At 35.0% G+C, this 23,759-nt stretch overlaps 1 protein-coding gene across 1 annotated transcript; it reads right to left on the bottom strand.

The window, feature by feature from the left end:
* Positions 1-3,087: 3,087 nt before the first annotated feature.
* Positions 3,088-16,320, bottom strand: LOC112750285 (calcium-transporting ATPase 10, plasma membrane-type). Its single transcript, XM_072217912.1, is given in 26 exon segments — positions 3,088-3,681; positions 4,045-4,160; positions 4,318-4,361; positions 4,810-4,910; positions 4,992-5,129; positions 5,415-5,513; positions 5,866-5,982; positions 6,069-6,233; positions 6,733-6,792; positions 7,150-7,320; positions 7,608-7,718; positions 8,089-8,187; positions 8,277-8,342; positions 8,441-8,578; positions 9,359-9,442; positions 9,520-9,573; positions 9,682-9,689; positions 9,910-9,979; positions 10,343-10,432; positions 10,543-10,674; positions 10,755-10,790; positions 10,792-10,865; positions 11,763-11,805; positions 11,888-12,004; positions 15,185-15,360; positions 16,129-16,320. Coding segments are annotated over 22 exon segments (2,139 nt in total). The 5' UTR covers positions 15,353-15,360; positions 16,129-16,320; the 3' UTR covers positions 3,088-3,681; positions 4,045-4,160; positions 4,318-4,361; positions 4,810-4,811.
* Between the last annotated feature and the right edge of the window lie 7,439 nt (positions 16,321-23,759).

Below are 23,759 nucleotides of genomic sequence, written 5' to 3'. Positions count from 1 at the left end.
AGTTTTCGAATTTTTTAGGATTTTCTAATATTTTTAGAATTTTTTAGGATTTTATAGAATTTTCTAAAATTTTTTAAAGTTTTCAGGGTTTTTAGGGTATCTGGGATTTTCTAGGATTTTTTAAAATTTTTTAGGATTTTTAGGGTTTAGGAATTTTTAGGATTTTCTAGAGTTTTTTAAAGTTTTCTAAGATTTTCTAGGATTTTTTTACGATTTTTTATGGTTTTTAAGGAATTTCTAAAATTTTTAGAGTTTTCTAGGGTTTTTCAGGGTTTTAGTGTATTTAGAGTTTTCTAGGGTTTTTAGAAATTTTTAGGATTTTCTTAGTATTTTTGGAGTTTTTTAGGGTTTTCTAGAGTGATTAGGATTTTCTAGGATTTTTTAAAGTTTTCTAAGATTTTTATGGTTTTCTAGGGTATTCTAGGATTTTTACGATTTTTTAGGGATTCTAAGATTTTCTTGAGATTCTTATGGTTTTCTAAGATTTTCTAGGATTTTTTTTTGTTTTCTAGGGTTTTTAAGGTTTTCTAAGATTTTTAGAGTTTTTTAAATTTTTCTACAGTTTTTCAGAAGTTTTTACGGTATTTATGATTTTCTAGAATTTTTAGGATTTTGTTTCATTTTCTAGGGTTTTTAAGGTTTTCTAGGATTTTTTGTCTTCTATGGTTTTAGGTTTTTTTTTATGATTTTTTCCGGATTTTTAGGATTTTTTATAGTTTTCTAAGGTTTTCTAGAGATTTTCAAGATTTTTTAGAGTATTTAGGATATTTTTCTAGAGTTTTTAAGGTTTTTTTTATGATTTTCTAGGATTTTTGGGGTTTTTTAAGAATTTCTAAGATTTTTATGCTTTTTTAGGACATTTAGGATTTTTTAGGATTTTCAGGATTTTTAGAGAGTTTTATCCTTCTAGAATTTTTAGGGTTTTCTTTCTAGAAAACCCTATAAACCCTGAAAAAACCTAAAAAACCGTAGAAAACCATAAAAAATCCTAGAAACCCTAAAGTTTTTCTTGTGTTTACTATAGTTTTTTAAAGTTTTTTTAGGGTTTTCTAGGATTTTAAAATTTTTTAAGGTTTACTATGGCTTTTCTTGAGTTTTATAAAGTTTTCTACGGTTTTTATAGTTTTCTAGGGTTTTTAGGAGTTTGTTAGTATTTTTCAGGATTCTTTTAGGTTTTTAGTTTTTTTAGGATTTTTAAAATTTTTTAGAATTTTTTTTTATTTTTAGAATTTTTTAGGATTTTTAGATTTTTCTAGGGGTTTTTTAGAGTTTTCTACGGTTTTTCAAGATTTTTTAGGGTATTTACGGTTTTCTAAAAGTTCTAAAAGTTTTAGGATTTTTTTAGGGTTTTATAGATTTTTTTAGAGTTCTTTAAAGTTTTCTAGGATTTTTAGGATTTTTCAAAGTTTTCTAGAATTTTTCACTTTTTTTAGGACATTTGGGATTTTCTAGGATTTTATAGGATTTTCTAGGGTTTTTAGGATTTTCTAGAGTTTTTTAAAGTTTTCAATGATTTTTTTGGTTTTCTAGGATTTTTAGGTTTTTTATGGTTTTCTAAGATTAGAATTTTTCGAATTTTTTAAGATCTTCTAGGATTTTTAGGGTTCTTTAGGGTCTTCTAGAGTGTTTAGGATTTTCTAGAATTTTTTTAAGTTTTCTAGGATTTTTTAGGATTTTCTAGAATTTTTTATTAACGTTTTTTTATGGTCTTCTAGGATTTTTAGGGTTTTCTAGGATTTTTACGGTTTTTAAGGAATTTCTAAAGTTTTTAGGTTTTTTTAAAGTTTTCAAAATTTTTTATAAATTTCTAGGATTTTTAGGGTTTTTTACGATCTTCTAGAGTGTTTAAGGATTTTTTCTAAAATTTTTTAGGTTTCTAAGATTTTTGGGGTCTTTTAAGGATTTTTAAAATTTTCTATAATTTTTAAGATTTTTTTTAAGTTTTTAAAGTTTTTTAGGAAAACCATAAAAACCCTAGAAACCCCTAAAAAACCATAAAAATCCTAGAAAATCATAAAAAAACCTCTAAATAGCCTGGAAAACCCTAAAAAAACTTTAGAAAATCTTAGAAACCAATAAAGATCATAGAAAATTTTAAAAAACTCTAGAAAACCCTAAAAAATCCTAGAAAACTCTAGAAACCCCTAAAAACTATAGAAAATCATAAAAATCCTAGAAAATCCTAAAAACCCAAAAAAAAACACTAAAATTTTTCTAGGATTTTCTATCGTTTTTTAAAATTTTTTTAGGGTTCTCTAGGGTTTTTAGGGTATTCTGAATTTTTTAGTGTTTTCTGAGTTTTCTAGGATTTTTAGTGTTTTCTTAAGTTTTATAAAGGTTTCTAGAATTTTTCACCTTTTCTAGAGTTTTTAGGATTTTGTTAATATTTCTAAAATTTTATGGTTTTCTAGGATTTTTAGGGTCTTGCTAGTATTTTTAGATTTTTTTAGAGTTTTAGGATTTTTATATTTTTTTAGGATTTTTAGATTTTTTTTTTTTGTTTTCTAGAATTTTCGAGGATTTTTTTAAAGTTTTTAGAGTTTTCTGCGATTTTTCAGGATTTTCTAGGGTTTTCTAGCGTTTTTAGAATTTTTTTTAAGATTTTCTACGGTTTTCTAGGATTTTTTAGAGTTTTCTAGGATTTTTTAGGAATTTTGTAATTTTTTAGGATCTTCTAGAATTTTTACGGTTTTTTAGGATTTTCTAGAGTGTTTAGGCTTTTTTGGAATTTTTTGAAATTTTCTAGGATTTTTATAGTATTCTGGGATTTTTACGATTTTTTATGGTTTTCTAGGCTTTTTTTAGAGTTTTTTAGGATTTTTACGAATTTTTAGAGATTTCTAAAGTTTTTAGGGTTTTCTAAGACTTTTAGGATTTTTTAGGGATTTCTAGGATTTTCTAGAATTTTTAAAAGTTTTCTAAGATTTTTATGGTTTTCTAAAGTTTCTAGTATTTTTCAGGATTTTTTTAGGTTTTTAAGGTTTTTTAGAATTTTCTAGGATTTTGTAAGGTTTTTAGAGTTTTTTTATGGTTTTCTAGGATTTTCTAGGGTTTTTATGACTTTTAAGAGTTTTTAAGATTTTTAGGTTTTTTTAGAGTTTTTTAGGATTTTTTAGAATTTTTAGGGTTTTCTTGAGTTTTTTAAAATTTTTTAGGGTTTTCAAGAATTTTTAGGATTTTTAGGATTTTTTTAGGATTTTTAGGGTGTTCAAGATTTTTTAGAATTCTCTAGGATTTTCTAGAGTTTTTTTGTTTTCTAAGATATTTAAAATTTTTTTATGGTTTTCAAGAGTTTTTAAGATTTTTAAGATTTTTTAGAATTTTTTTAAATTTTTTATGATTTTTTAGAAATTTTAGGGTTTTATAATTTTTTTGAATTTTCTAGAATTTTTTAAAGTTCCTAGGATTTTCTAGAGTTTTTAGTTTTAAGCCACTGCTTCCAATTAAGCCTGACTGTTGAAGTGAACTTGCCGAGAAATTCGATGATGATGATCTAAACACTAGCAATTTTAGGGTGACCTTGAAAATATTTCATACGAGAGACAAATAACGAGGAGTTAAAATAAGACAAACCTGAAGCACAACAGTTAATCCCACTATACCCATGAAGAGGTAGTTTTTCGTGACTCCACTGAATATGTTAAACTCATCTGGCTTTCGTGCATTGAACTCATTAAAGATCTGCAGTTTTGAACACATTTTTTTAGAATTGAAATAAGATGAGCACACTACAGCAAAGCTACCAAAATGACAACGAATATATGGTGCATGAACTGGGCATGCATTGCCAACCACTAACGCATCACAAGGATTTATAGCAGTAATGTAAATAAGAGTGAGTAGCAAGATATCTCAGGAAAATTGCAATAGGCTTTGGTTTTCTAGATACAATTAGCACCTATTGGAAATTAGCAATCACCATTACAGCACAACCACCAATACTATTATAGAACATGCATAAAAAGATAAGGAAACTAACATTGGTAATTCTTCCAACACAAAACTTTACCATTTAAAATGCAAATGGACTAAAGACAAACTTACTTGAAGATCAGAGTGTTTTTCACTTTAATTGCATGATCATTTTTGTCATGTGTCAGACCCAGTATGCTCCTACCTCGGAAATTCAGAACAAGCAACACAGATACTTGGTACATTGCCTGAAGAGTTCAAATCATAATCGGCAATTCAGTTTACAGAAGAGTATATAGCATAACAACGGTAATTGAAATGCAGGACATCATAAACCAATAGGTAAATAATCCTTGCAGACTACAATGACAAGCAGTTAACTGAGAAATGAGAAACAAAACTCACCTGTATCAGCAAATTTCTCCACATAATATTTGTTGAGAGGTTCTCTGAAAAGGATACAAGACAAAACTCCATGTCAAAAAAACCATTGAAGCACATAGGCACTGCATATATGGCTTGGATAATAAAGCTGCAAATGAAATAGGACCAATATCGATAATGTAAATACAAAATAAATGCAGCCTTCAATATGCTGTTTAGGACTGTTGGCAACAATTTTGTTTCCGAGGGGTATGACTATTATTCATTGCACTTAAAATTTCTCTCCTGTTGAAATAACCAAAATCTTTAGATTTAATAATAAGCTGCACTATTCACACTTTCAATTAAATTTCTTTCTTTATTCTTGGGTGCATCATTCAAAAATGCATCTACAAGGAACAAAATTTTATGACATTCATCCAATTCTTAAGGTGCTGTAACACTAGAAAAACATAGCAAGAAAATGTCATGATCCAAAGAAAAAGGCACAATTAGAGAAACTGAAGTTCCGACCTTCAGCCCACTGGAGGCCAATCCATAAGGTGATCAGTTGGTGGTTCAGTTGCCAATGCTAGTGCTCCCAAAGTATCCATGATAAGATTTACCCACAAAAGCTGTAGAAAGAGCAATAAGTCAGCTGAAACATAAATTGAGGGGCAAAGCCAGAGAGCAAAACACACAGGGAGACAGCAGACCTGCACTGCATTCAGTGGGACATCACCAGAGGAAACAGCAGCAACAACATTTATAACAAGAGCTACTACATTTACTGTAAGCTGAAACTGGATAAATTTCTGAATATTTGCATACACACAACGTCCCCATCTCACAACCTACAAGCACATAGATTTTGAAAGATATAAGAGGTATGCTAAAAATATCAAATTCATGTTCAGCTTGCAAAACACTATACAAAAGCAATCCAAAACGGTGCAATTCAATTATATACAAACCTTTCATTGGTTGGCATATTGACTAACTACCTAAATACCCATCTAGTAATGCCAGAAATAAAATTATTTTTTAAGATGTAAATACTAACCATAAATGATGCATCATTTATTAAGATAATTTAAGAACAAACTAGATCTCTCAAATCGAAAAGAAATAGGTCCAACCTTTACAACTGAAGCAAAATTGTCATCCAAAATAATAATATCAGAGCTTTCTTTTGCAACTTCAGTTCCTTGAATACCCATTGCAAGACCTATATCAGCCTATATTCAGAAAGTATAGAAATAAATTAAAAAGGGAAAAAAGAAAGAAATAGTTCAATTCATTAGAACAGAAAATTCTATGATCAAGAGATAGTAGATTCATACATCGAATATAGAAAAGCATGACATAATGAAATCAGAATCATTAATAAACCTAGGGACTTGTTATCACGTGATTACACAAACAGGAAAACAAGACAGGTATACCAGGGGTAAACAAACTCTCATGGTGTTCAATATACAATTACAAGTATTGACATCGATAAAGATTGTTGTGGTACTTAAAATTTGAGAAAACAACACAATCACTAGCACAAAAAAGAAGATAGTAGTAGTGTAGTAGCAGCCAGACCTCATGTAGTGCAGGAGCATCATTTGTTCCATCCCCAGTTACAGCCACAACATGTCCCTTCCTCCTCAATGCTTGCACAAGTAATAATTTGTCATTAGGAGATGACCGTCCCATAACCTAGTAATCATATTGCCAATAAATATCATTCACCACGAAAAATACCTCTCTTAAGAGCCTGAAAATATTGTTGTCAGGATTCTTACTGATATTGCTTCAGCTATTTCATCTCTCTGTGCATCTGTCATGGCACGAAAAGTTTTTCCTTCAATGATGATTGGCTCTGTAGCTTCAGCAAGGGAATTAAGTATTCCACACTCCACAGCAATTGCTTTTGCAGTTTTGACATTGTCACCAGTGACCATTTTTACCTAGAATTAATCGAAACAAAAAAAAGAAAGGGGCAGAAAAGGATTATTTATAGAATGTAGAAACTGGATATGGAAAGCACCATTGTATTTCATTATCATCAAACGTAGTTATTAATGTTGGTCTTGCTAATCTTTAAGCCGTCAAATTTGAAAGCAATAAACACGTTTGAAAATAAAGAAAAATTTAAGTCCATAGACCAGGGCGTAATTCAGCACTCCGTATGTTATTCCACCTACATGCAATGCATCTGTCTCTAGACGCACAGAGTCAGTGCTTCTTTGGCATCAGTTATAATCACATGAAGTCATTGACAATGAAAGTAGCTGGATTGAATTTTTCTTATTTTTATTATTATAGTCTTGTAGCATATTTTACAACTGCTAACATGGCCACCATGCATATTCTGCTTTCTGTAATGAGCTTCCATCGCATCACCTCCAAGAATACAATGGACACGGTAATTTAACAATTCTATTGAGGATAATTGAAAATAAGTACCTTAACCCCAGATTTTTGGCAAAGCTCCACTGAATCTTTGACTCCAGGTCGACAAGGATCCTGCATGTCAAATATGAGATTAAGAATCAGATATTTAACCAGCAGAAGCGTATCCTAGAGTCAAATGCTATCATAAGTTAGAGTTTATCAATGATTCCCGTGTTAAATCCAAATGCACAGAATCCACTTACAAGATATTGTCATGGACAGTAAATTAAATTAACAAAACTATAATCCCTGCAGAGTCCCAAGTCCCAACCACTTGCAATTAAGCAAACAGATGAGATTGGCAGATAGGAATGAGTGTGCAAAGCACAATAAATTTTAAATTAGAGAAAAACAAAAGCACAAGAAAATATTAATACATTATAAACATCAATGACAATGATAGACATGTATTCAGAGGAAAATACTTGCCTTCAGACCAACAATAGCTAACAAAACAAGATTATCTTCTGGTAAAGACCAGTGAGCCCGTTCTTCTTCAGTGGCTGGAACATTCTCCTTTTCAAATGTTCTATATGCAATGGCAACACAACGTAAACTCTCGGCAGCCATGTCTTCAATAGCTTTTCTGAAAGATACCATCTGCAAGCCAGGAAAATTTCACTATGTAGGACTTTCTCCAGATCAAGCGAGTGAACTACTAAAGGTTGAATCATCCAAACTACATTTGTTTGCTTTGTAAAATAGGTTGACACAGTCCAGTGAAAAACAGAGAGAGAGAGAGAGAGAGAGAGAGAGAGAGAGAATGGATAATACGCCTTGGCTGAGATTATTTCCAAACAGGAAAAGAAAGTGAAAACAAACAAACAAAAAACAGAAGAATGCCTTTATGAAATCACAGATCAGAATATAAAACTGCTTTATCAAACCTTTTCCTCATCCATGTCTATCAACTGGTCATTTGCATCAATGTACCGTGTACAGCAGGCTAGGACAATCTCAGCAGCACCTTTCCAGTGTATGTGAACTTCAGAGTCAGCCTGCATACAGAGATAAAATTTGCTTATTTAAGGTGCACGATATGATAAAACAGATGATTACATCATTATGCAGTACAAGCATATTGTGATGATATTCCAGTCAACTTGCATACTTTACTGGGTATGCAGATAATCTCACAACTTGAAAGTGAAACGGACATATCAGTGTTTAATTCAGATTTAAGAGTGAGTTGACAGTTATTAATATTTAATATGACATTGGAGTTACTTGTTAGTGCTCATAGATGTGAATGAAACACAGGGACAACACAGGCACAAAATAGTGATCCAACTGAAGCAATTAAAAATAGAAATCCACATTACAAAGAAGATACAGCAGCAATAGCTTAAACTGTCTATGAGAGAATACCGTTTGTACTGCAACTCCGCCTCGTTTTTTCTCAGAATTGAAAGGGAAAACGTGAATAATTGATGATTCCGATCTAGTAGAGTCGAAGTTCATCCCAATCTGATATTTGATTAACATTTACAAGCAACTGTAAGAATATAAGCTTCACACACAAAAATAGGGAATAAACTGTATTACTGAAAACAGACCTCTAATCCCCAATGTAAAATTGCCTTTTCTGTTGGTGATCCGGAAACCTCAACATCGTTACCACCCTGTCAAGGACAGACTTTAGCAGAATGCAGCAGCACCAAAATTATTGTCCATACAGAGAAGAGTAAAACAAAGTGTAACAAGATCAGTTCAAGCAAACCTCAGGGACAAAAACACTGCCATTAGTGTTCTGTGCAACACCTTCAATGAGCAAAGAGTGGAGCTTGGGAGAGAGCTCTGACTTGTTACCAGGAGGATCATTCTTCTTCCCACCAGCATAAGCCTCCACCACAGTCATCTATCATAAAGTATTTTGTGCTCAATCGATATCTTCCAAATTCCATAGAATCAATGAAATTTTGTGCTCCTAATTTACCTTAAATGCGGAAGGCTTATTATATACAACCTAAACTGGTGAGCATCGACATGGGATGCCAGGAGCAACAATACTATGGTTGAATTTTCACCTGAAGTTTCTCCTGGCCTCTACTTTCAACAATTGGAAAATTCTCCATCTGATCAACTCTTATGAAAAATTCTATTTCAGTCAATAGGCACTATCCTTTCTTTCTCCACCACCCACCCACCACGCACGGGCGTGCGGGGCCTTCTAAGTTCTAATACATTCATTCCTGATCTCTTCTAAATCCACTACAATATCCATATATTTATAACTCTTAGCTTAGGCTCTTCTTGACATTCTACTACAAGACATTTTTACAGTAAAAGGCATTGTGCTTCTCCAGCTGTAAAACAAACTTTTCATTTTAAGGATTCACAATCTCTTCTATTCATCTACCAAACCTGAATTCTATGGTTTACATCTCCATCTATTCTCCCGTTTTGTGTGATCTCCGAATTTCACAGCTAAAATAGCACTAGTGAGAATATTGATAAGTCCGGTATGTCAAAATCCATGTGAAGTGTGCAGACGAAGGTTTTAACCCCACCAAGCATGTATTTGATTGCTGAACCACTAAAACAGATACAGCTTCTTGAAGTGTGATCTCCAGAAAATTTATGAAAATTGCCTAAAACCAGAATCCAATGAAAATTCAAATGATACATCCCAACATACCTGATTCATGGTCAACGTGCCAGTCTTATCACTGCAAATGGTTGTTACAGAGCCCATTGTCTCACAAGCGGAAAGCCTCCTCACCTGCAATTCGATGCTTCAGATTTAACAGAGATTCACATGTATGTCAAAATCCAATCAAAGAACAAACACCGACATACCAAAGCTTTATCCGCCATCATTTTCCTCATTGAGTAGGCCAGGATATAACATAGTCAAGAAATGATGCGTAAGAGATAGGGAAAAATAATATATAATATATTCCAAAGAGCAAATTAACAAATACTAGGTACGGATAAATCTTTATCTTTTATCAAAAATACAGCCAGTACTTCAAAAAAAAAATTAAAGGGATCAAAATTATAAAATATAATGAGATACAAGCATAACAGCAAAATTTTACCACCACATTTTCTGGCACCAACAGTAACACATCATTCAGACTATACAATAAACTGTTCCTTCTGTTTTTAACTAAAAAAGGTCAGCTAAAACCAAGACTAAGCAACAGAATGAAGTAAAAGTACTAGGTCAGAGGGAGGGATTGAAACAAAAAAGTAATGCCTCCCCCAAAACTGCAAAAGCAATGCTTCCCCCATCATACCATCCTTCCTCAATACCCTGAAACAGAAAAGTAGCTCTGCTGAAGGCTAAATCAAGATAGACCATGATATGCTCCAGTATACTCTTAGAGTAAGGGAGGGATTGAAAGTAGCTCTGAACAGGCTACTAACAGTTGTATTATTTACATAATATAAAACTACCAAGAAGCAAGAAGAACAAGGAAACGAGAGAAGAAAAACTCAAATTTCCAGTCAAAGTCAGCAAGACTGAGCTGGTAATAAAAGGAAGTATGTGAAGACCAGAATAAATATTTAAGTATAATATTTGCATGCAGATAGAGGGAAAAAAACAGGCCAAGTTACAGTGTCAATCCCCACACTAAACAAATTATTGCATCATAATTTTGCCACCAAAGCTCACCTCAGATTTTATCCCAATGCCAATGAAGCCGCTGCAGCTACCATTAAAATAATCAAAGTCAGATCCTTGCAAGCATCCCACATAAAACATCTGTAGAAGGAAACCGAAACAAATAGGTCACTACAATATCACTCGGCCAATAACATCGGATACTACAGAAGCATTAAGGATCCAATGGTTCATAATGCGCTAAAATTTACCCAGAAACTTCTTCCTTTCTTTCGAGGATAATCATTGGAACCAAATGCATTCCTTCGTTTTAGTAAGTCAGCATCATCACCATGAATCCCCTTCTCTAAATTGGTTTTCAACAAATTTGATATCCCAGCAACCTGATAGTGATTCAGAACAAAAAAGAGTGATCAACATCATTACAAAGTTGAGAGAGAAGGAAGGTCCACAGCAAACTTGCCCCTCCATATTGCTGAAGAGCAACGGTATCATGCTCCCCTTGAAACTGAAGCAAGTTGCTCTTGTCCAATTGGAAATTCACCAGCAGAGGCCGCAGGAGGCTTTGTGGTTTCTACCAGTAATTAAAATGCATTCATCATCGATAAATGTCCAACCACATCATATCAGATGAAAATAAAATACAGCTTGGAACTACCCAGAAATAGTTATATAAATCCTTCAAACATTGAATTGCACTAGTGGATTACTCGGCACTAATCTATCCTTTATTCAATGTGTAAAATAGTAACAAATGTGAGATTAGTTGAGGTAGTATGTTGGCATTAATACAAATGATTTTGGGTTCAAGTCTTTGAGAACGGGAAAAAAAAATATATTCCATTAAATCATTGGACACCAAAAAGGGGATTTCCCTTAATATATTGTATAGGTTTTTCAAGAATAAGAAGGGAGGTAGTTCACAGAACAAAAATTGACCCAAAAAAAAAAATCCCCTTTAACCCATTTATTTATTAAACATGCATAATTAGTCAAGATGGTGACTATTTTACACTCTAAGATCTCAAGTTTTAAGTTTTGAGATACCCAAAAAATATATTTTTTCATGGAGATATATACTACAAAGGGTATCGCGCGCGTGCCCACAGGGTTTTGTTTTTGTGGGGGGGGCATCAAACCCCTCCCATATAACTTTTAATGCCCCCCCCCCCCCCCCATATAACTTGATTAAAAGGTTTTGGGTTCAAATCTTTGATATAACAAAAAATAAATGTTTAATAGGTTATATATAATGAAGGGTATTTTAGGGTAAAAATTGGACATCAACCCTTCTCATATTAACATTAACATTAATAAATTGAAAACAAACATTTAGCCAAAAAAAAAAATTCAAGTCCAAGATGATGATCATGACAGGAACTTTTATCCAGATGATTATTTATTTGTAAGTATTGGGAAACACCATACTTAAGTATCCAAAAATAACAATGAGCGTGATCTGATTACTCACCAATCACTTGACCATCCCCGGCTGCTTTGAAAAGATATGCTGCCTAGAAGGCCAAAATGCATATTCAGTACACTTATATTTTTGTAACACCAAAATGATAGACATTCCAGTTGAAGGAAGCATACCCTAATGGCTTGTGCATGAGCTCTAATCTTTCTCAATATTTGTGTCTTCTCTTCTTGTTTTTTCAAGTCCAAGGTGTAACGAAATCGACGAGAAGCATTAAGCACCAGTGCTGCTTGCTAAAGATAAATAAAATAAAAAAAAAAAAAAAGGATTTCTCCTCTCATTATTTAAGAAAAAGTTACCTCCCCAGTAACACACACACACTAAGAAAAACAACACTCCATCAGATAGAATAAACAAAAATGAGAAGAAATTCGTTATAATTCCTCAAGCAAATTTTGAGAGCAGAAGTTTGCATTACTTGTGCTCCTTTGAATCTCATACAAGTCAAACTCATCATGAACAGCAACAACAATGAAGTCTTGTCCTAATCAGGCGAAAGTGCTCGATCATGAATCATATTCAGTTATTCGCATTTAAGCATTAAGTCAAGTTTCCCTTTCTTTTTAGTAACTTCACCTATGATTCTTCTTCTAAGTCTTCCTCTACCTATGGTTACTAAACTACCCTTCGTTTCATTTACTCTCTCCTTACTTGGGCATCTACAGTCTTCTTCGTTCGAGCCTTTAAAAGTCTAGGTTTCTTTTAATAACTTCACCTGGAAAAGGGTAAAATAGCCCGTCTCAAGCCTGGATAAAGGTAGACCTTTGTATTAGACAGTCAACGGCCAATATAAAATGTTGTCAAACCTTATAAAATAGATCCAAAATGGGACGAACGAAACTGATATGTTTAATTTTATCTTGACTCTTCAAATTAATGGCAGAAGTCAAAATATCTACCGGGAGCAAACTCTCGCAATTGAAGCATTACTCAAAAATAGAAGAATCCGAATATACTACATTCTCAAAAAGGTATGTGGCAGTAGCCAATATTACAACCATCTTACTACAGAGTAATTGACACATCAGTCTTTCACAACAGACTCTGTGTTTTTTTTTTTTTTTTCATTTAAACACATGGAGCAGAAAACAAAACTAATTCTTGAAACCAAATAAGACGTAGGAGTGGGATTGAACAGGGAATTTTTTTTTTTAAGTTTATAAGAACATGAGATGTATACAAGTATAATTATAGAAAGGAACATTAATATATATTTAATTTATGATCAAAATAATTTAATTCTCCCACACACTAAAAGAAACACAATAAATAAATTTAATAGTAAGATATATAAAAAATATATTTGAACATATGTTAGACTAAATATACTTATACAACAAAATTAAATATTTGAACATAAAGCTGAAAAGGTAAAGGTGGCTGGATGATATGGTGTAGTCTATTTTGAAGTGCCTTGAGTATAAAAGGAATACTTAGCTTTAAAATTTTTTTTCAATTTTTCATGAGAAAGAATATAAATAGAATAGTTGGAATATGACAACCGCGGGCATCCAGAGCCTACAAGTCGCATGCACGCTTGTCATCCTCAAGCCCCATTTTCAAATTACAACAGCTACTTCAACCAGAAATCAAATTCAGTTTCACATAGTTAAATAGTTACTCCCTTCCAATAATGTCAGAATATCTCCAAGCATTTAAAGAACTCTTATCCTCACAAACATCCCTTTCAATAATGGGTTATTTCCTTCATACAGATTGAGAGAACAATTCTTTCTTTCTCCTCACTTCTCTTCTAGGGTGAATTGCTGTACTGAAACAAACAACAACAACAGAAACAAAGCCTCATCCCAGTAGGTGGGGTCGGCTACATGGATCAAACGACGCAATTGCGCCCCATCATGAAACAACATCCTAATTTCAAATTCCGTTCTTGCCTTTTCCAGCCCCAAATTACATCAAAGCACTTATCGTTATCATTCAAACTTTGAAGATAAATCTTGCTGTACTCTTTTTTCCATTTACATCCTGCAGGAAGCACCCATGAAATCCAGCAACTACTTCGTAATTAGAATACAAATCTATTAAAGCCATAACCGAATCCTTAACCCTGAAGTTGTCTTCTTTAACCTCCAATAATCAACTCGAGAAAAGAAAATGGCTGTTCCATGGAACGTGAAAACTTTCGAATGACAGCGTAGAAATCAAATCCTAGAAGGGCTGGATCCTCTCTTGTCTGTTTCTGATATGTAAAGCACATCATTCAAAAAGTTACTTTACACAAAAAATAAGGCTTAGATCTCACTGAAGATTCCAACTGATGCATTATCCTCACTTCCCATTGAACAATAGTTCCATTCAGTCAATCGCTTCATTTCCAATCACAACTCGGTCAACATAGAGACAGGAACCCTAACCCTACACCTCATATTATGATAAAACTAGGAATGAATGCAACCCAATCTACCACTCAACTTTTCTCCTCCGCCAGGATACAACTCAAAGGCTCCCAAAAGTGGCCTCATAAGCCTGAGATTAAACCTAACAAGCTCTTCTCCAGAAGGATCAGAAGCTGAGAATTATTGTGCCACTGTTGGGGAGAATCTCTGCAGTATGTTCTGATGCATTTCATTTAGCTTTTTACACACAGAATGAATTGTTGATTCTGTTAGGTTATTTTGCATCTAACCCACACTGGAAACTAAAATGTTTCCTTTCCTACAAATAAGTGCAAACTCTACAGAAACCACACGCTGACTGAAATTTTCCCTCTAAATCTATCTCACACTATATCACTAGAAACTTTCCTCATTGAGAGAGTCCAATAATACTATGTTATTGACTCGTACTTCATTTTGTGAGTGTACAAGGCTCCAGGAGACATAACTTGAAACTAATCACCACTAAATTTAGTGTAATCCACCACAGTGTTGATACTCAGTTTTCTCCATCGCACGAAAATCATATCAGACCAATTATTCCTCTAGCCCTACACTTATAATTAGGAATAATCAGTACTCCCATTAACCCTAAATTCAACTAAAATATAGCAAATGACAACACTAACCAGTAAGAACAGCGGGCAATGAACAATACCAAAACAGATATAAACATATATAGATACCGAAGGAAACATTAATTAACCGAAAACTTAAATATAAAAAAAGGATAACACTGTGCAAGATTGTGTGTGTAGAAGAAGAGAAAAAGTTGCTCACTCCCTACGCTAATAATTAGGAATAACCAGTACTCAATAAACCCTAAATTCAACTAAAATATAGTAAATCACAATACTAATCAGCAGGAACAGAGTGACAGCAAAACAAATAAAAAACAGAGAACATATCCAACAGCACAAACCCGAAAACATAAAACAAACCGAAAATTAAACAAACAAACAAAAAGGAAACGTGTGCAAGAGTGAGTGTAGTAGAAGAAGAGAAAGAGTGACGAACCCTCCATCGTCTGAGTCGCTCAATATAGGCGTTCTTAGTCCTGGTGATGTCAAACGGATCAGAGACATCGCCATCGTCGAAGTCGCCGGAGCGTGCTGTTGGAGGCCCCGCCTCCAAGTCAGTATCCGGAAGCGGCGGCCGGTGCGGCGAGCCATTCGCGTAAATCATCGGAGTAACTGTCGCAGGAGAGATGGCACCGTCAAATCACACTTTCTCAACAATACAGTTTCAACAACAATCTCTTTGCTTCGTACCAAACCATAACAGCCACTATTACAATAACACAACACACCGCTTCACACACACACACTTTTCTTTGTGACTGTAACTGTAACCACCTAATCAGAACGCGATTTCGAAGAAAATGTAGCAGAAGAAGAATCGTATCCTTTTTTTTATTTTTTCTAACGCGCAAAACCTATCTTTGGAAAATACGCAGTGTTTTTTCTTCTTTTGTTCTCGAAATGAGACTCACTAATTGATTCGAATTTCAAAATTCAAAGTCCATCTCAAAACATTGACTCTCAGTCTACCCAGCTATCTCACTTTTCTACCGTAGTATCAGATAAATAAATAAATAAATAGTAATTAATTATAGGAAACTTCACTCGCTATTTCGTTTTCGTGTTTCCTGGATTTAGTTGTACGGCACTACAACGTATAAAATGAAATTTAAAATAAAAAATAAATTATCAATTTAGTCCTGGAAAATAAATGATGACTTGCACAATTTAGCCACGAAAACATTTTCAGTGAAATATTCCAACAATTTTGAACAGTAAAAAGAGACATTCTGCGACAAAATATCTATGATTAAATTAATAGTTTACTCTAAAAAGATTACCCTTCTTTTGTTCGTATATTATAAATATCCAATTGGTTAATATCCCTGGGTTGAGGGGAAGAAGAAAGAGAGAGAGAGAGAAATAAGAATAGAGGCATACCGGATAAAAAAGACAAAGTAGCTTGTGTTGCCTTTTATTGTTTATGGGGTTTGTAACTGTGGCACTCTTGTTTCTTCTTTCTTGCTCGCTTCCTTCTTCAGTATAACACCTGAAAGAACTTCATAGAAAAGAGGCATGCATAACTCATGAGATGAGGACCCAGCACCCTGTTTTAGATAACCGCCACCGCGTAAATTTAATTACGTTTATTAGATGATGATATAGATATACCATACATTAACATTAAGCAATGTAACCTGCATCTGATCACAATTCTTTTTCTTTAATTATTAATTTTTATTATTCTTAAAATCCACTTTAAGGATTTATAAATAAACATCTACTTTTACTTAATATATCAAAATTGGGTTTTTCTCTAATTTATCATGGTGAGATGTCATTTTTCGTTAATCTATTTTCCCTCCAAAATTATTACACTATTCGCTCTTCTAAAATTTATTTTAGAAAAATATCTTTAATTAATATAATTATATTATAATTAATATTTAATGAATAATATATAATTATACTAATTTAAGATACTGTCTTTAATATAATCAATATATTTTAAGAAAATATCTTTTTTATAATTATATAAAATTAATATTTAATACATTATTATACTAATTGTCAATCATTAAATATTTTTAATCATTCTAATTATTATATTAATTTATATAATTCTATTTCTCTATCATTATGCAAGTTGATATATACGTTGATACAAGTTTATACTAATTATTATATTAATTGTATAATACTAATTGTCATAATTATCAGAACCGAACCGGCAATCGACTCGACAAAGTTACTGGGTCATTGGATTAATGGTTCAATCGGTGGATCACTGGTCGAACCGTTTAATCCGGTAATAATTAAATAAATATATACAATTATAATAAAATTAAAATTTTGATGTATTATATTTATTTATGTAATGCTACGTCAACAAACATAATTATTTTTTATATTAATCACATGAATGATTATTTAAAAGAAAAGAAGTGATTGATAATTATGTAAAATATCTTATATTATTAGTATATTAAAATTAACTATAAAATAAATAAATACAATATTATTATGGAAGAATAAAAATAATATTTTATATTTTTTAAAGTGTATTGCTTTAATTTAAATATAATTACTTTTAGTATAATATATATAATTATTAGTCTTTAGTATGGTAAATTAATAAGGTCATTAGCGTTGTTTTTATAATATATATAATTATTTACCCTAATAAAGTTAAAGGACAAATTGCCCTAGTGGAAGTTCAACACGATTTTATTTCAAAAGCCCCACTTGGCCACTTCTGTTAATTTTTTAATTTAAAAGGGTGTCAGGGTGTTTCCTACTGTGATCCATGGCACCGCTTGTGCATTATGGAAGTGCGCAGCACATTGACTCGCCGGTCAAATATGTCCGGTGCGAACGGATTTGACCTGTTTAAAGCAAATCAAACCAGTTTTCTACGGGATAAATACAGGAACGGTTAGAAGAGTCACCCGGATCGGTTTAAGGTCCGGTTTACTGGTTTTTTGGTCGGTTTGATAACTATGCTAATTGTCGATCATTAATATTTTTCAATTATTATTTTTAATCAAGCATAATTAGTAACAAATTGATACATACATTAATGGTGACTGTTCCGCGCTGGGATTCTTTTTCCGAGCTATGACTCGAGCGAGTGCTTCTTCGGCCTGTTGCTTATTGCTCAAAGAGAATTCCTTGGGATTCCGTTAACGTCGGCGTGGGACCTGCAAAAAGGACTCCGATGCCCAAGTCAGTAGGTTTTTTAAGAATATGAAATGCTTTGTGAAAATAAAATTGGTATGTGGTTTCTTAGCGTAGCTCAGTATTGTGGGATATGACTTAGCTACACTTGGGGTTGCAGCTTGTTTATATAGACTTTCGGGGACTGAGCTTTGTAATGGCATGATGGACGAATAGTCCGGGATCCTTGGGTTTGTTTTTCGTATATTTGTTGTCATCCGGTTATAGCGCGGAGATCCTTGCGAATGGATATGAAGAGATGTTTTCGGTTGCGCTTAATGCTCGGTCAATGATTCTTTAGCCGAGCTTATCGGTATGGTACACAGCCCCCAAGCTTATCTTGTAAAAAACATGTTGAGCTTTATTTCGGCTTTAGAATCATTGTGCATGAAAATATAGTGTTTATGGGCCCCCCAAGATCAACTTGTTTTTTTTTTGTGTGCCAGGTAGGGGCTGCGTTTGGGCCTTGGTGCGCCGCTTCATCTGGTTATTGGAGAACGTGCGGGTGTTGGAAAAGTTGTCTTGGTAACTTCCACTTGTTTGTTCAATGTTGTCCGCTTGTCTTCTGTTCTAGTAGAAACGATGAGTAAGAAAGGTTAGTCTTCTGACTTTTCACTTTCACTGTCTTGCTGTCTTTTTGCTTTCTCTGTGTTTTTTTCCTTGTTGTCGTGGTATGGGTAAAAAGGAGAAGGTTGTAGCGGATAGTAATGACCCGTATGGTTGGGTGGATATTGATGTGAGAAGTCGTGTTTCTATTTTTAGTTCCGCTGAGCTAGTTTCCCATTTAAACGAATGTAGGTGGGTAAGAAATGGGGATCAGTTAGGGATTAGGATTCTGCCTTGTGGTAAAGATGATAGAGTTTGTGAACGGCGTTCGGACTGGTCTTACTTCTATGTATATACTTGCATGTTGACCGAATTGGGGGTAAGGTTCCCCTTTTCTGATTTCGAGTGTGGTGTGTTATCTCAACTTAACTGTGCTCCCACACAGTTGCATCCAAACTCCTAGGCTTTTGTCCGGGCCTTTGAGTGTCTGATGGAGTATCTTGAGTGCTATCCGTCGCTTGATTTATTCTTTTCTTTGTTCCAAGCTAAGGGGGTGTGGAGGGGAGGTTGGGTTAACTTGAGCAGTCACCCTGGCCGAAGTATCTTTAGTTTGTATAAACAGTCTTTCAAAGATTTCAAAGAAATATTTGTTAAGGTGCAGATTGAGGAAGAGTTTTACCCTTTTTTTTTGGATTCGTTAATGGTTGAGAGATTTCTTGTTTATTGGTCTCCTGAGCCTAAACAAATTTTGGATTGTGAGGATAGAGTAAAGAGTGAAGAGTATGTGTTAGATTTTTTAATTTCTGCAATGTCCTCGTCTGAGTTGTTGTCGATATCAAGTATTTTGAAGCTGGAGGGAGATAGAGAGGTTATTGAGGAATATTTGGGTAATTTGTTGTGGTACTTGGTGTTTTTGTGTTGATTTTTGTAATGATTGGTTATGTTCGTTTGTGTGTTTGTAGGTGATAAGGCTTCTACTCGTACTATCGCTAATTTGAAGGCATTTGTTTCAAAGGCTAAGAAGAAAGAAAAGGAAGGCTCGTCAACGAATGTGAGGGAAAGCGAGGTTGTTTTTTATCGTTCAACTGCTGATGGTGGTCTGAAAAGAAAAAGGGGTGATGGGTCGTTGAGGGTTCTTGATCTTACTGGTGTTAAGGAAGATGCTGGGGCTTTCACTGCGGAGGAGATCTGTTCGGCTCATGAGAGCCAGGTAATGCTTCACGGCTATAAAGATGGTCCTGAACGGTCGTTGTGGTCTGCTGGTTATCCCTTCATGGCCGTTTCGGACGAGTTTGCCCAAGTTGATTCCGACGTAAAGATCATTCATGAGGCTGGGAAAACTGGCGTAGCATGGTATTTGCAAGTCAGCATATATATTTTCCTAATTCTTTGCTTGTTTTTCTTACATGCTGTTACAAATTTTGTGTATGCTCTTGTTAGGTCATTGGGGCTCGGTTGATGTCCATTGGGAGGACCTCCGAGTTAGATTCTATTCTGGAAGGGGATAATGTTGCTGCCATAAAAAAGCTGAAGGCTTCTTTGCAGGAAAAAGATTACAAGGTTTTGAAACTAAGGAATGAGTTGAAGGCTGCGAGAGATTGGGAAATTAACCTCTAGGATTGCTGAGCTTGAGGAAGAAGTGCTTTCTGCTTTTACTTTAGGTTTCGATTGAGCAGTTAGCCAGATCGGTGTTGTGGCACCTGAGGTTGACGTCAGCATGTTGGATGTCACAAAGATTGTTCAAGATGGGCAGTTGATAGAAGATGGGACATTGGGTGAGAAACAGGATGAGAGTGAGTCAGTGGGGAAGGCTGATTAGTGCTTCCTTTGTATTTTGATGTTTTCTTGTATTGGTTTGCTTGTTTGAAAATTTGGATTTTACTTGTTTTGTTTCGCGAAACTGGAATTTGGATTCCTTATTGGAATGTTTTGGAATGTTTATCCCTATGTAGGGTTTGTTTGTTTGCAATGAGAGTAGTTGATAGATAGTATGTTCGTTTACTATTAAACTTGACATCATACATGGAGTGATGAGGGGTGAGGGACCTCATTAAAACTTCTCCGTGATAAAAAACCCAATGTGGGAAAAACCACAGTAGTAGGAAAAAGAGTGTCTCCTCTTGTCCTCATCACAATTACATAAAGTAGTTTCTTAAAGATGAGATATTCCAGATTCCAGGGACCTCGTCCCCCTCTAGTGTTTGTAATGAGTATGCGCCCTTGCCGAGGACATGTCGAATTCGGTATGGTCCTTCCCATGTCGCGGCGAGCTTTCCATGTGTGGGTAGTTTCCTGGCTTCCTCTGTTCGTCTGAGTACTAGGTCGTGCTCGGCGAATGTTCTGGGTTGTACTCGCCTGTTGTATTTTCGTTTGATTATTTCTTGCATTGCTTTTTGTTGTAGCTTCGCTTTGTCTCGAACTTCTTCTATTACATCTAGCTCTGCACGCCTTATTTTGTCGGATGGTATATTCTTGGCCCTTGGTGAGTTTATAGCGATCTCAACTGGTATCATGGCGTCAGAGCCATAAACCAATCTGAAGGGGGATTCTTGTGTAGTTGTCTGTCTTGTTGTGTTGTATCCCATAGGATTTATGGTATTAGCTCAGCCCATTCTCCTTTGGCTTCGCCCACTTTTTTCTTGATCGCTTGGAGGATAACCTTGTTTGCAGCCTCGGCAAGTCCGTTCGTTTGTGGGTGTTCTACTAAGGAAAATGGTGTTTAATTTTGAAACCCTGCAAAAATATGGCTAAGCTTTGATCGGTGAATTGCCGACCATTGTCAGTGATAATTTCATGTGGTATTCCAAATCGGCAGATAATATGTTTCCATATGAAAGAACGTACTTTATTAGCCCCGATCTTTGCTAAAGGTAGGGCTTCAATCCATTTTGAAAAATAATCAATTGCTACGAGTAAATATTTTACCTGGCCGGGGGCTTTTGGGAATGGACCGAGGATGTCAAGCTCCCATTTGTTGAAGGGCCAGCTTACCTCCGATGTGTGTAGTAGCTCGGCTGGGTTTCGTATGCTTGGTGAGTGCTTTTGACAACTGTCGCATTTTTTGACTTTGTTGATGCAATCTTGTTTTATTGTTGGCCAGTAGTACCCGGCCCTGGTTATTTTGGATGCTAAGCTCATTCCCCCTATGTGGTTGCCGCATACTCCTTCGTGAACCTCGTTCATGATGATGTCGGCGTCTTCTTTGTTTACGCATCGTAACAGGGGTTGGGAGAACCCTCTCTTGTATAGGTTGTCTCCGATTAGGGTGTAGGAGGCTGCTCTCCTCTTGAATGTCTTCTCGTCTTTCAATCCTTCCGGAATGTCCCCAGTTTGTAGGTATTGTTTGTATGGTGTTCACCAGCCATTTTCCTGTGATATTGAGAAGATCGAATTGTTGCTGAAGCTGGGCTCATCTATTGTTAGTTGAGATATGATAGATTCTTGTTGAGTTTTTCTAGTTGTTGCCAATTTTGATAGTGCATCCGCTCGGGTGTTTTGTTCCCGAGTTACGTATGTGATTTTTATTGAATGAAGTTGAGACATAAGTTCTTTAGCTATTGAATGGTATTTTTCTAATGACTGGTCTTTTACCTGGAACTGCACCGTTACCTGTTGCACGATTAGTTGTGAGTCGCAATATACTTGAAGGTGGGTAATGTTGAGGGATTGTGCCAGTCTGAGCCATGCGAGCAATGCCTCATACTCGGCTTGATTATTGCTCGCCTTGAATGTGAAACGTATCGATTGTTCGGTTTGGAGGTCCTGTTTGTTTGTGAGCAGTACACCTGCTCCGGATCCCTCTGAGTTTGAAGCGCCATCCACGTATAGTTCCCACACATGATCTTCCTCTGCTTGTTCGGCTAGTTCAACCACAAAGTCAGCCAAAAATTGTGCTTTCATGGCTGTTCTTGGTTCGTAGGAGATGTCGAACTCTGATAGTTCAATTGACCATTTTGTTAATCGTCCAGATGCCTCGGGTATTAGCAAAACTTGTCGTATTAGTTGGCTAGTCCTGACCACGATTGGATTGCTTTGGAAATAGTGTCGCAATCATCGTGCTGTTACTATCAGTGCGTATGCTAGCTTTTTCAATGGTGTGTATCAAAGCTCGGCGTTTTGCAATGTTTTGCTGACAAAGTAGACCGGGTGTTGCTGTCCTCCTATTTTTGTGACTAGGACCGAGCTTATTGCATTAGTAGAAATGGATAGGTAAAGTAGCAAGGGTTTACCTGGTTCTGGTTTTTGGAGAATTGGTGGAGATGAGAGGATTGACTTGAGCTTTTGGAAAGCTGCTTCACACTCGTGGTCCCATTTGAATCTTTGTTCTTTCTTTAATATGTTGAAGAAGTGTTGGGAATGTGTAGAAATTGCTGGGATGAATCTGGATAGGGCTGCGAGCCTACCATTGAGTCGTTGCACCTCCTTGATTGTTTGAGGGTTCCTCATCTTTATTATTGCGTCACATTTTTCTTGGTTGGCCTCTATTCCTCTGGATGTCAACATAAAGCCGAGGAATTTTCCTCCTCTTACCCCGAATGCGCATTTTTCGGGATTTAGTCGCATATTATGCTTCCTTAGTTGTGTAAAGATTTCTTTGATATCTTCTCCGTGGTCTTTGGGTTGTTTTGTTTTGATGACTATGTCGTCGACGTATACCTCGAGATTTCGCCCTATTTGTTTGTTGAAAACTTTATCCATAAGTCGCTGGTAGGTGGCACCTGCATTCTTTAGTCCAAAAGACATTACTTTATAACAATAGTTCCCCATTTCAGTGATAAATGTTGTTTTATCTTGATCTTTGGGGTGCATCAGGATTTGATTGTATCCTGAATATGCATCTAAAAAACTCAAAACAGTGTATCCTGACGCATTATCTACTAGTTTGTCAATGTAGGGGAGGGGGTATGCATCTTTGGGGCATGCTTTATTTAGATTTGTAAAGTCGACGCACATGCGCCATTTACCTGATACCTTTCTTACCATTACTACATTTGATAACTAGGTTGTGAAGCGTAGTTCTTTGATGAAGCCGGCATCTAAGAGCTTCTGGGTTTCTTGTAGGCAGGCCGACCTTTTTTCGTTTCCCATGTTTCGTTTCTTCTGTGCTATAGGTCGGACCTTCGGGCCGATCTGTAGTTTGTGGCAGATAAAGTCTGGGTCGATCCCTGACATGTCGGCAGGGGTCCATGCGAAGAGGTCAGTATTTTTTCGTAGAATTTTTGTTATTTGTTCTTTAATATCTGCAGGCAACGAATGGCTAACGTAAGTGACATGATCATTATTAGAATCTAAAATCACCTTCTCAAGGT

The sequence above is a fragment of the Arachis hypogaea genome, chromosome 15, assembly GCF_003086295.3.
Source record: "Arachis hypogaea cultivar Tifrunner chromosome 15, arahy.Tifrunner.gnm2.J5K5, whole genome shotgun sequence".
Classification (NCBI taxonomy): domain Eukaryota; kingdom Viridiplantae; phylum Streptophyta; class Magnoliopsida; order Fabales; family Fabaceae; genus Arachis; species Arachis hypogaea.
This window is presented reverse-complemented; position numbering and strand designations above follow the sequence as displayed.